At 38.9% G+C, this 13720-nt stretch overlaps 1 protein-coding gene across 14 annotated transcripts in view; it reads right to left on the minus strand.

The window, feature by feature from the left end:
• mef2aa (myocyte enhancer factor 2aa) overlaps nucleotides 1-13720 on the minus strand; it is a 72804-nt gene that overhangs the window by 49068 nt on the left and 10016 nt on the right. For all 14 annotated transcript variants that reach the window (XM_024281408.2, XM_024281407.2, XM_024281411.2 and 11 more), the window contains exon 2: nucleotides 572-785. In XM_024281408.2, the coding sequence (XP_024137176.1) occupies nucleotides 572-625 (54 nt within the window). In that variant the 5' untranslated portion in view covers nucleotides 626-785. The remainder of the gene's footprint in view (nucleotides 1-571; nucleotides 786-13720) is intronic.

Raw genomic sequence — 13720 nt, forward strand, 5'->3', positions numbered from 1 at the left:
CCTTTTTCTGGAGCCTTTGCTATAGTAATTACCATTAAAATGTCTTACTCTTTCAAAACATTTAAGAAAAAAACATTTTTTTATTTTATTTTCAAGTGCCACTTAAAACAGCACCACAGCCATGGGACTGTTTATATTATCAATGTTGATCATGAAAAGGATTTATTTGATATACCAGGATTCGCCCTATTAAAAATGACAGTTTAGGATTGATGAGAAGCCTGAATGGGTCTAAAAATGTTGCAGTTATCCTTTTTAAAGAAAACTAGACAGCTCTCTTTAGAACATATTACTGCAAAAATCTTCGATTTTCCTTTAATCTACCATGCATTCATTTATATGACGGCATGTTTTCTGGAATTTCTTTTATTGCACTTTTACATCAACTTTCTACTTTATTGCATAACAGCAATTTTAAGGGTGTAATATGTCAAACTGCATGCCTTTTTTTAAAGCATCATTGTTTAGAAGAAGACAAAGGGTTTGCTTGCTTAGATAAAGCTAATATTTCACTTGAGGGGGACTTTTCTAATGAAAAATATATAGGAGACGTATTTATGGTTCCACTCACCTGCCTGTTCCTTTCATCCATGATCCTAGTGATCTGTATCTTCTTCCGCCCCATGGCTGTGTCTTTTCTTGTCGCTCAGACACCTTTCCTTTATCACAACAACACGTTTTCTTCACCCACTCCTCTAGCACATTGTGCAACAGTCTCTCTTCTTGTGTACTTTCCTTGAGTCCGCTCTGTACAGTCTTTGCTGTTCACCAAGGCACGCCACAATCTGAAAGAAAAAAAAAATGAAATGTCAACTTGGCAAGTAAGTACTTTAAAATCACAGAAGGCCTCTGTTTCGTGTCCCCAAGCACATTTAGAAACTATGAGACCCACATGCTATTATCTCATTTACCGCAGTGCTTGACCCTCAGTTTAAGTCCGTAGAAGCCAGAATTGCATTTGACTATAAAGAGCAAATGCTGCACAAGCCTTAAGTCAATTTACAGTTCTAAGGCTGTTTGCATAAATGACCGTTAAAGCTCATTTTGTCGCATGTACAAGAATGGCAAGGTCAATTTCAGCCTCGTTTCCACTGAGTGGTATGGTGCGGTGTCATCCAGTCCGGTATTTTGAGCATTTCCGTTGTAGAATTGACCCATTGAACAATACTGAACCGTACCTCTTGGGCGGCTCCCATCAGTTGTAGGTTCATTGAAAAGTGGAACGGTTGGGGCGCTGTAGGCATCCGTTGATTGCCAGAAAGCGATGACGACATTAAAAAAGCGCCAACATAGCGCTCATTTAAGCTAACATTTGTAGGCATTAGGGTTTTTGCTGTTTCCTGTGTATTTTTGCTCATTTGGTCACTCTATTGAAAATGCTTGCAGACAACAGCAAGACCTGGTCTGGGGTGGAAATGCAAATGTTTGTTGTCATCCTTGGAAATGGTGTGATACAGGATGAGCTAGCGGTTAACGCTGGCAGTCTACGCCAGTGGTCTATGCCAGTGATCTACGCTAGCGGTCTACACCATGCATGCACCAGGAAAACAAACCACTCAGTGGAAGTGAGGCTTAAGTGAGTGGAAACGCTCACCAGAATTAACTGGACAGTCCTGTACTATTCCCTACCGGACCAGACCGCTCAGTGGAAACAAGGCTTACGACCAGGGGTTCCCAAACTTTTTCGCTCAAGGGGTCAAAATCTAAATGGGATCCCGGTCTGCAGGCCAAATACAATGTTTTTTTACATGTCATGAAATAAAAGGAAAATAAAGAATATTCAGAAGTAACTGTGGGGGTTGTTTCAACCATAGCCGCTGGTATAGAAAGTGCTAACAGTGCCACCCGAAGGCCGAAAGTATATTACAGCCATAGAGTTTTGGAACATCATAGAGAATCAATAGGAAACGGAGAAGGGTCTTTAACTAAACCCTCTGCGGCTCCGGAAGCCACAACTTGGCAGGGCAAAAGATTACCTTTGGTGGGCCAAATATGGCCCGCGGGCCCCACTTTGGGCTTTAGACCCTATATATTTGTAAACATGTAAAGCATAAGTATTTCCTTCCACATTCAAAGGAAACACACTACACAACAATGAGGACGTCCAAGAATGAAAACTGTAATCTATACTGCCATAACGTACAGAAAAATTAATAAATAAAAAAGAACCAAAATGTTGATTAAACATAATTGCATGAGCCAAGTCTAGAAAACCTGGACAAAAAAATGCTGTGGATTAAAATGAAGTTTTGAATTTATGCCAAAATATAAAAGATGCCCATTGATGTGTGAATATTTTCCTATTCAGAGAGTTAGCTGATAAAATTACAATGCATAGTATTTAAAGAAATATCCAGAAAACAATCATTACAAGCTATTTTGGATGACAAATTTTAGGGGTGTTTAAATGAAAAGAACATACTTTTCTGATCTAGTTGGCATTTGGTTAAGCATGAATTTAATTTTATGTTAAAACTGCAACTGAAAAAAAGAGATGCTACTGTCATTCCCTTTAATTAATTTTGCTTGATAATTTATTGTAATATTATGATTTATAATCTTTAAAAAAAACAAAAAAATTGAAATAATAAATAAAAATGTCAAAGTAAAAACAAACATTGTTGTGTAGAAACTTGTAATTGTGAGGTGTGCGCTCAGGAGTCACAGAAAATCATAGTCAGGCTTGATAAAGCCTGTAAGAACATCTCTGAGCAGGTTTGCTGTTCGTTTAGTAGTTTACGGTCCACAGGACAGTAGCCAACCTCTCTGGACGTGACTGCAGACGAAACTGATAACAAATGAAAGAGTTGTAGCCAAAGAGGCCAGAACAACCTCAAAAAGACATTAAAGGTGAACTCCAAGGTCAAAGTACGTCAGTGTCAGATTGCATTATCAGGTGATGACGTGAACTTCATGGGAGACCATGGTTGTTGAAAGTAAAGCACAAAAAAGCAACATTTTGAATTTGCCTAAAGTCCTACTCAAGCTTATAGAAGGACGTTTCTAGGACAGGTGACACAAAACTGCAGTTTTTTTGGCAAGAAACCTTGACTTTGTGTACAAAAACACAAAAAGTGCCCACATAGTTTTGGAACAGCTTTGCTTCAAAATGCGCTAAACAAAATGTCAGAGCTTCTCACAGCCTTCTGGGCTGTAATATAATTTAGCAAGGATAAAGACAATTGGGGGTAAAATTCCCAGATAGGTTTGTAACCCGACCAGTGGCTCACACCAGCGGTGCCCCAGGGAAAATCTAACTCTGATTTTGCCATCTCTGCTTCTGCGCTAAAAGAGATATAGGCCCCTCTCTCGAGGCACATCCATCACTTAACCAGCAAACAGCAGACGTCCAAACAACTGCATTTTCCTTACAGTATGAGAACAAATGTTGAAAGGTTAACAGCTCAGGCCGTTACATGCAGTCAGCAGTTATGGGACGAGGAAGCCAGGGACAGAGTTTGGCAGGGAAACAAAAATGACAAGTTCCTGTGGCACACAGTTATTATGGGTTACAGATGGACTGGCATTATGGTGTCTGGCTGTCTGAATCGGGGCTCCGCTACGGCCAAACTCGACTGAGATCACCTTGCTAAGTACCCACACGCAGTCGCTGAAGCCAAGAGAGTAACTGTTTGAACCCAAATTAAAGGGGACGAGAATCTCATAACCCGATGACATACTTTGGTGTTCTTGTAGCTTTACCTTAGAGCTGAAAATACTTTTAAAAATATGTTTTTCATAAGGGAATAAGGATTTTGTGAGCCAAAAGTAATGACACTTTTCCAGTTTCAGAGTTTTGATTCACTGCTTGCTGCTAAACAGACGGGTGATAAACTTGACAGACAAACACGACTGTAAAAGGGACTTACATGTACTCTTCAGTTTGTTCTTTTTTATTGTTGACAAATTTGTTTAATTTAAAAAAAAAAAATCACCCATCTGCTGACATGAGTTAAAACATAATAGAATCTAGAGCAATCCTTTTGATATAACAATTCTTGGTAGTATGATTTTCAAGAGTTACAGTAATGCATTTTCAGCCAGTAGAATTAAAGCGGAAAACTTCGTTTGACCACCTCTTCTCAGGTAAACACATCAGTAAATTTCAGATTACACAGGAGAACAATGTCTGCACTGTAACAGGGTACATATTTGGCATGACATGCTTAAGTGTCAAATGGTCCAAGTCATGTGCTTTTGGTGCATGTGAGTGTGTATGCGTTTGTAAGAAACAGAGGGGTTGATGGGGAGAAAGCACAGCTATTTAATTACTGGCACCTAAAATGAATAAGTTAAGTATAAAAATGTACTTGTCTTTAAAGGGCAGAATTAATCCCAATTTTTGGGGAAATCTGTCCAAAACCTAAATAGATGAAACTCTACAAAATGTTGAGACAGATTCCCACAAAGAAGATCCTCTATTAAATGAAAGTTAAGACTTAGATAATGTTAGATGAGACAAAACTTGTAACGAAAATACCAGAAAAGAAATATTAGGCCAAGTCTTTTCAACCACCCTTAATCTGCTGTGTAGTTCTTTGGCAAGAATTTTAGAAGTGTGTCCTACGATTTCCTAAAACTTGCCCGAAACAAAAGAAGATCCACACTGGATGAATCTTCACACGTGTACCAAATATGCATTTTTGAATTTCAGAGATCAAATCTAAGGACAATTAAGAGTTATCAATGAACCTATGAGGCATGTTTATGGACTGTGAGAGGAAGCATAAAGTAAACCATGCATGAATTAGGAGACCATGCAAACTCTAGACCAGGCGTGTCCAGTCCAAATCCAGGCCTCGAGTCCCGGTGTCCTGCATGCTTTCCAACCAATCTGCCATTGAAGCTCCTTATTGGCTAAACACACCTGATCCAAGTAATCAGCAGCAAATAAGGCAGGCTGTCTTGAAAACCACCAGGAGGTCGGTCCTCAAGGTCTGGATTTGGACACCACTGCTCTACTCAGAAAGGTTCCAGCTGGGATTTGAAGCAGGGCCTTCTCACTGTGAGGCGAAAGCACTAACCACTGTGGAGCCCCATTTTGGTTTTCTACTTTTGCCGTCTGTCCTAAATTGTGTTTTACTTCCCAAGTCGTGTAAACTTGATTAATTGGTGACTCTAAATCGATGTGTATCTAAAAAAGGGGTGTCTAAATCCAGCCTCAAGGGTTGGCTTTCTGTTGGTTTTCCAGAAACCGTGCCTTATCTGCTGCTGATTACCTGGATCAGGTGTGTTTGGTCAATAAGGAGCCTCAATGGCAGGTTGATTGGAAAACAAGTGGGATACCGGCCCTTGAGGCCTGGATTTGGACGCCCCTGGACTAAAATCATGATAGTCAATCTCAATGCGTAAATATACATTATACAAGCAAAGGAACAAATGACTAGAAACAGCTTCAGCTTCCTCTGACTCCTATTTATGATAAGTGGGTTTAACTTTAATATGCCAAAAAAAAAGCAAAAATGTTTCTTCTGTAAAATGTATCAATTTTAGTAACAATAAAATCAAAACAGTTGGCATGATTAGAAAAGTAAACAATTAAATAAAATATGTAACCAGGTTGAAATAAGTTTATTTTTGGTAAATGTATCTTTTTTAAACCAGCCCCTGGTGGTCATTTTAGGAACTGCAACAACAATTAGTATTTGTGTAATAGCTATAAATTTGTGAACAGAGGAGGTTTGGTTCATAATATTTACTATTTGAATTGGCTTTGAATGGCATAAATTTTACTGTGTATTGAACACTTAAAAGACTATAGTATCATGTTTCCAGAAAAATTACCGAATTTCTGTTTGTTATCCCACAGGTGCTTAAAAAAACGGTTTGGGGATTGCTCCATCAATCCACCGACTGAAGGACAAATACTCTATCCACAAAGCCCCAATGGTGCCTCATAACATTTAAAAGACCTTGATACAACAAACCTGCCCCACTTTGAAATTAACCATTCCAACACTTCTAAACAATGCTTACAAAACATTTTTAGCACAAATCGATGTGGAGAATATGTCACCAAAGGAACAGTCACATCAGCTTGACAGAAAGTCAATAAGACATGTCTACCACATGAAGCCCAGGTCTTATTAGAGAGTACCTGCTGTTAAACACACTTGGAGTTTAGATTGGGTGAAACAAATACCTGGCCATTGCCGCGTTCACCCTGCATGACAAAATGAGGGACGGGTTGGGGTAAAGGGGGTGCCACTTTGCCTCGTCTTTTAACAGGGACTACAGAGACCTGATGCTTTCACAATCAATAAAGCATGCCCAATTCCAGTGTAATTACTGGATCCTCTCTCCTTGTATGAATCTCCTCACACAATTTAAACTACAGCTTCTATAACTAAAGCTTCAAGCCCTTTTATGTGGCTTTCCCTTAATGAGCAAAAATGTTTGTTATACATTCAGCATTTAAAAAAAAAATCAAACTCAATTTTATTGTAAAATAAAAAAAAAAGGCTTGAGAATTCCTTTAACCCGCCTTTACTTCTTTGAAGATAACGGACAGCTTCCAAGGTCTTGAGCGCAGTCGTGACAGTTGCATTTCCTGTGCATAACAGAGTGTGCCTCAGTATCCTACCACAGACCGTGGGCAGACAAGACTCAACTTCCTGCCCCTCCACTTCCTGTTATTCAGGACCCTTCTGTATGCCCTCTACGGGGGGGGAGTCGGCAGGAGACTGGGAGACTTGGCGAAAAGGAAGAAAGGGAGGGAACCACCTAGGGGACACCCCTCCCCTCTGATCCGTCCATTTATTACCATCCTGAATGCAAGTCGGAGACTAAACAACAACAGCAGCTCAAATCAAGCGGGCTCGCTCTGTCTGCTGACCGTGTTTACTGCACGGACAGCATGCACCCGACACTCAGATCTTTTTCAGATACTTATTGTTAAATAGGAGTCCTTAAAAAGTAGTTTAAAGTCCATTAAAGTAACTGAAACACTGAAAAACTCAGTGAAAATGTGACGCGGTTTGACAACAAAGCGGCCCATGACTGCACTTTTATGTGTTTGGAACTTAAAGTGTCACCGCTGAGGCTTCATCATGATTAGCCTCCTGGCTGAATAAGGACATAAAATGATGCAGCCTAAACCCATAGCTTTGCAGATTTGTTTCAGTGGAGCTTTAACACCATTGCAGCAGGAAAAGAACATTCACTTCTTTGTTCTTGCTTTGATCAGGAGGTGCTGTACCTGTAAATGGGGCTCTTGGCCTGAGGGGAGTGGAGGAAAGCCAGCCATCTCCTGCTCTCTCCCTCGACTCTTTTGTGAGGGTGCGCTTATCTCCCTCTCCAGCAGTGAAAGGCAGGATTGGGGGCCTTGCAGCATCACTAGTGTTCATGTCTCCTGATGCTAATCTGACACACGGCTGATCCCTCAACAACCACTTTCTCCTTTTCTTTTTCTTTATCCCACAACCTTCTTTCTTAGGCCTTTGCCTGTTTTTTTTTTCCTTTTTAAATAGAAGATTTATTTTATTACATTTGTGAACTCATGTTGGAGGTTACCTCACCTCAGTTTCCTAGGCAACTAATGAGATATAATTAATAAGAGCTATTCCAAGGGTATGTGAACAAAAAAGTGAAATGGGAGGCTTTGAGAAATGAAAAAGAGCAGCCTGCAAGACCTGGAGATTCAGAGATACTTCTCTTTTTTCAATGAAGCATTGGTTGGAGTGCCACTTGCCAAACAGAAGAATGATCTGAATAGGATTTCACGGAAAGGCTAAAATGATTGTGACATGGGCACCTTGTAGGTGTTACACAAAACACCTTCCACATTTGGGTGGTTTGCACAAGAAAGCCCTGGAGGCTGAGGACTTCAGACGTAAGCCGTTGACTCTATAAGAGAAGTGGATCGAGTCGGTGTAACGTCACCCGTCTCACCCCACTCACTTCTGATTTGGAAGTGAGTTTGGAAGTATTGCTTTCTTCCGGATCCAACGAAAAGAAGAACATTCAGTCGCCATTTTTCTGCACTCATATGGAGCCAGAAAAAGTCAGTAAGCAGCGATTGATCCAGGTGAGTCTGAATCATTCACTGCATATTTAGAGCTGGACAGAATAAGTGAAAATGACTTACTTCCGGTTCGACCAAAATGAAGTCAGTTTAGTCGCCATTTTTTTGCAATACGGCCGTCACCATATTGGAACCACAAATTGTCAATAAAAAGTGACTGGTTCAAGTTGGTCTGAGTCCACATTTTTATAGCAACCACTCTCTCCAGTCAAGAGTGAGCATGTTAGAAGACCACACCTCTTCCAAAGGAAGTGGGCTCGGGAGAATGTCGATCAAATACTTTGAACCCTGGATGCAAGACCACATACTTTTATTGAGGCATCTGATTGGTCAGTATATAAAAAAAATTGTGGAACAAGAATTGTAATTCTAACAAATATGACTGAGTAATAGCTGTTTATTTCTCAGCAGAACTCTATGGGATTTGGGCTTTGTGGGACCAGCAGGTACTTCCTATTTGGAACGCTGTGGAAGGGGTCACTCAGTCCAGTTCTCTTTGGTTATATCCAAATTCCTTTACTATGCACTACATTGTGCACTATATAGTGCGTTCACCATTTTGTAGAGCTGTCCAAATCTAAAATTTCAAGATCGAGTGTGCTAAAAATTTCTCAGAAGTCTAGTATGCATCGATGCTCACTACATTCGCGCATACAGACCACAATGTTTTGCATTTGAAAATCTATGAAAATAAATCTGCTAAAATTAAACTATATAGTTTCTTAGTAGTTAGGGATTAGGGTGGGAATTCGTACGTAGCCTTCGACATGCAGTAACATATCCCAAAATGGTTTTAAGAAAAAGTAAAAGTTTTACGCCGACCAGACGATTTTTCAGTGGCCGCCCCGGCAACTTTCAAGGTTGCGCAGAGGCAGTCCAGTGACAGGCGGGGAAGACGCCACCAGATCGCCAGCCTGGCAGCAGCTCTGACTGGACGATGTGTCCATGTCCCTGGACAGCGGAGATCCACCGCAGGTCATTCTGCACGCCCGTCTACAGTCATGACCAAGCCAACAATTTTCAAAATAATGGAGCGGTGCCATCAAATATTGCAGATTCTGACTCCCCATCATCGTATTTGTGACTGTATCATAATACAGAAGATGATGTAAACACAGGTGAATTTTTTTTAAAAAGTTAAAGACAGCAAAATTTAAAATTTCTTGAATCAGTTTGTTAACAACACACAAATCAGTCAGTCTGAGGCTCAAATTACAAAGAAAACAACTGTTTTTAAATAGTAGCACCAATCTATACAGTAGGGACAGTCGCAACGCCAGCAGGGAGAACCTGGACTGAAACGGGAGCCAAGCAGACAGCGACTGGTTAATTTGCCTTGTTGACTGAAAGCTCAGTCCAACTCTCCAATGACCCAGCTGTAATCCCACATTGGATCAGTGCAAGTTCAAACAATCCTCCATGCTGCTAGCACCTTGCTTGGACTAGTGGGGAGGGGGGTGTCGGGGTGTAAGACAGCGACCAGGAGACAGAAAGCTACTTATCACCTCCAAAATGACATGAAAAGAAAAGAAAACCCCTCAGGATGAACCCAATCTCACAGAGAAAGAAATGTTTGACAAAAAAATACGGACGGCACAATGCAGCGGACTGAAAGGAAATGATGTCGCTGCTTCAGATAACAACCGTATTCAATCTCAAAAATATGAATGACGATGAGTGGATATAACAACCAACAACCGAGGGGCCGTCGTATGCTGACAGCCTAACCAGACAGACATCCTCCCTCTCACTCTCACAGTACTGTCAGCGGATGAGAGGACTATACAAGGTGACTTTGACTAAGTGCCTTGGGGGTTTCATGAGAAAACGCCATTGACATTACATTAATTTCATGTCTCTTTTTAAACTGACTTAGTGCCACAGAGCCCTGGATAGCAAAAAAAAAAAAAAAAAAAAAAGAAACAGACATCTTTGCCTTACCTTCAAGGCAAAGGCAGCAGAGACCTAGAGGCCAGCGAGACAACAGTGACGAATAGTTAACCTGGTCCGTTACCAACTTGCTCTTATTTTGTAAGAGTCATTCAGCAAAGGAATGCGACAAGCAGGGAAGGATGAATCAGAAACTGTCCTTCACAATTCAGGTATTTCGATTTAAGGTACCAAAGATACAGAGAGAGACAGAAAAGTAAGAGAAGGACACTTAAAGGCAGAAGGTAGTGTAATTGTGTTAACTATGTAGAAGAATATGAGTGAAACCAGACTAAAAAGAAGCACCTCGTGCTCATCCCATTCCACCTCTGTGGTAGTGTGCGGTAGCAGAGTTGTAACATAATTACTGCTGGGACACTTCTATTCCCAATGATCCATTTGCGTCAGTCAGGTTTTCAAGCCCAGCCAATGAATGGATTCTCGGTTTCTCAAGGATAAAGAGATGACCCTCACCTAACAGTTATATCCATTTCATGTAGAAGAGCTACTCTCCTCCTCAAGGTAAATCCCCTTCAAGTATGTAAGTGAAACTTTTAAAAATGAAAAACAGTTTAAACTTATTAAACGTCGCCAAAGCAGAAGTATGTTTTACTTTTTTAAATGTTTAAAGTCCCACTCAGGTCATCTATTTTAAAAGTCTTCCCAGTGGTATATTAATTACGATTGTGCTGTTTTTAGCCAAAATGAATAAACTTGTGTTGCTTTCTAGGGCATAATTTCTGCAGAGCAGCAGTCATTTATTAGAAATTTGCCTCTGAGTTGTGGGCGGGATCGTTTGCGCAGAGTAACGCCACCCTCACTTCCCGTCATCAATCTGTTTACACGCTCCCGCTAGCTTACAGCCCCTCACACTCCAAACCTAACATTAGCGGTGCAAAAAAAAGCTAAAAATACTGGAGCCATCCAGTCGTACAGTTTCAAACCAGACGCCATCTCAAACGAGAAAAAAAAAGATGTACATGGATCTATTTATACATCACAGCAACAAGCTTTTTTCATTGGACTTTTTTTTTCTCTCCAGATTCACAACAATTTGAATAAAGAAATACAAAAAAACACAGTTTAATCTTAATTTTCTTTATAAATGTCCTCAATCATCAGAAAATGCTAAAAAAAAAATGCTAAAAACAGAAAAAACAGTTTTCATTGAAGTGAGTCTTTAACACTTAAGCTCCTAGTTTTGGCAACTGTGTTGTTGCGGGTGAAACACCTTGTTGCTGAACCTACAAAATATGTTTCCTCTGGAGCTACTTAAAGCACTTAAGTGGCTGTTTAAAAATAAATAAAACTGACAGTATCTAAAAATAAAGTTAATTTTGTTCAAACCCCCAAAAAACCTTCAAGTGTGAAACAAATTTGTCTGATTTAGCGAAACACGATACTGATATAGTAAAAATATTTTGCTAAATAATTTACTTTAAAAAGTGTGTAGTTTATTGTTAATGTGATTACTTTTAAAACACTATTTGTTACATCTCTTAGTTTAGTCACATGAACACTATTACTTGTATTTAGAAAGGAAAACACCACTGACTAAAAAAAGTAACATTTTTTTTAACACCCTGCTGGCTGATTTTATATGCAGCTATGAAAAAATTCCCTTATATTTTTGCATTCGAGTAGATTCAAAATTAAAATAAGTGTGGAGCAGAAGTGGTTTGACACATATTTGCATCAATATGTCAGGGTATTAAATATTTGGACATCATTTTTAATTGATGTGCTATTAGCTTGTGCAAATAATATAATTTCCCAAAAGATTTTGAAAAATATATTATAACTATTCGACATAAATTTTACCTGATTAGTATAGGACAAAAAAATATTAATATTATGCTTTTTTTTGTTATTATAGCCACTCGGGGGCCCAATCTGGGTCTCCCTGTGCCAGTCCCTAGCCTGCATAAAATGCAGAAATGTGTCAAGAAAATCATCTGGTATAAAATTCTCTGTCAAACCAAATTTGTGGATCAATGAATGCCAAGCATATAATTTTTGTTTCCATTTTCAAAAAAAAATTTAAACACAAAACTTAAAAAAGCGTAATTTTTACAAATTATTTGTGTCCCTAAATGTTAATATTCTGCATCTGAGCTTGAATGATACACAGTTGTGTTTACTGAAGTCAGGTGTGTTTTTGGGAGGTACTAAAATGAATCACAACATTAAAAGAAGTTAGTGAACTAGCCTGAGTCATTTTATATCTATAATCCACAGACTTGTGGCTAACTTTGCATCATCTTAGTTTATAAATGTACATTTTGAGGCATTGCTGAAATTCCTTCACAGTGTGTCACTTCAACAGGTCAGTGTCTTGACATACGAGTTAAGCTTTTGAACACTTTTGGTGTAACTAATTGCCGTACACTGCACATCTAGAAACAATTTTTCCCTCTTCACCGTTTCTTGCAGTTTTCCCTGCCAACTGTCTGCAGGAATCACAAAGCCTCATGTGCTAATGCATGCATGGTCCTAGAGGTTTATACATTTACATGAAATTAGCGTGCGGCGAGATGGGATGATGGCACGTGTCCATTTGCACGCTTGTCGATCACAAGGCGGACCTTTCACCAGGGAACAATATTAATGCCAACCCCTTGGAGAGCAGTGGTCCCTTTACCCCTGAGGAACATACAGTCTGTGTTGAGTGTTGTGGCAGTCTTTTGATGTTGTACAAAGTGCAAATAAGAAATGCTACACAGCAAAGATGAACCAAGATCTTCCTCCAGGGGGAATCCTGAGTGCGAGGATATCATTGATGTTATGCATAATGTCTCAGCAGCAGCACATTTACCCATGCTAAACACTCAGAACCCAGATTGGAATTTCTGTTTTTTTTCCTCATTTATTTAAAAAGTCGTTTCTACTCATACAATAGTGGTCTATACAGCTGAGGAGTATAGATACTTTCCGATAGCGAGAGTATCTCCGCTTTATGGGTAAACATTTTTTAAAAAGCTTAAAATAAATATTTGATTTTCTTTTTTTCTTCCCATTTTTATCTTCCACTCGATGCCTCTTTGGCACAGTGTTCCATTACATAAAAGGTTTATGCAATCTGAGCAAAGAGGATGGCCATGAGTCATAACAACAGCAAAAAGGCCTTGCTTGTTTTGTTACTCACAATTTTTTTGCTTCAATTTTGTTTTCTACTTTATGAAATCATTGCTTCAAGTAAAAAAAAAAATAAAGATAAATTATTAAATTATTATTATTAAATTATTATCCCACTTATTAAAAGAAGAGGGATTGTATAAAGATATTAAATGGGTGTAGATCGGCAGGTTTGTGGTAACCATAGCAAAAAACGGTTTATAACAATCAAAAGTCACAGAAAATCACTTCCTTTGTTTTTGAACTAATCCTGTTTACTTAAAGCTGAAAAGCTAAGCTTACATGAAATTTCGAAGTTTTGACAAACCCTGTTAAAGCCTTTCTAATAAATGTACTGAAAAACAAGATTAGATAGACTTTAAAAGTTACAAATACATGAATTTTCTGACTGTATATTTATCCTAATAAAATATTTCTTGAACATTTAAACTTTATCAATCAGTGTTACAAAGAATCAGAACAAAGAGGCAGGAATGTAAAGAGAAATTTAGGTACAAAAAAAATCACATTTGTGATGTAACATGTGAGAAAAATCTTGTAACGATGAAAACTTTTTTTAATGTAGGAGAACACATTTTTGAAAGTGTAACTATGTATAAACATAACCCTTTAATGTAGCAACATTTCCACCAA

The sequence above is a fragment of the Oryzias melastigma genome, linkage group LG6 (assembly GCF_002922805.2).
Source record: "Oryzias melastigma strain HK-1 linkage group LG6, ASM292280v2, whole genome shotgun sequence".
Lineage (NCBI taxonomy): Eukaryota > Metazoa > Chordata > Actinopteri > Beloniformes > Adrianichthyidae > Oryzias > Oryzias melastigma.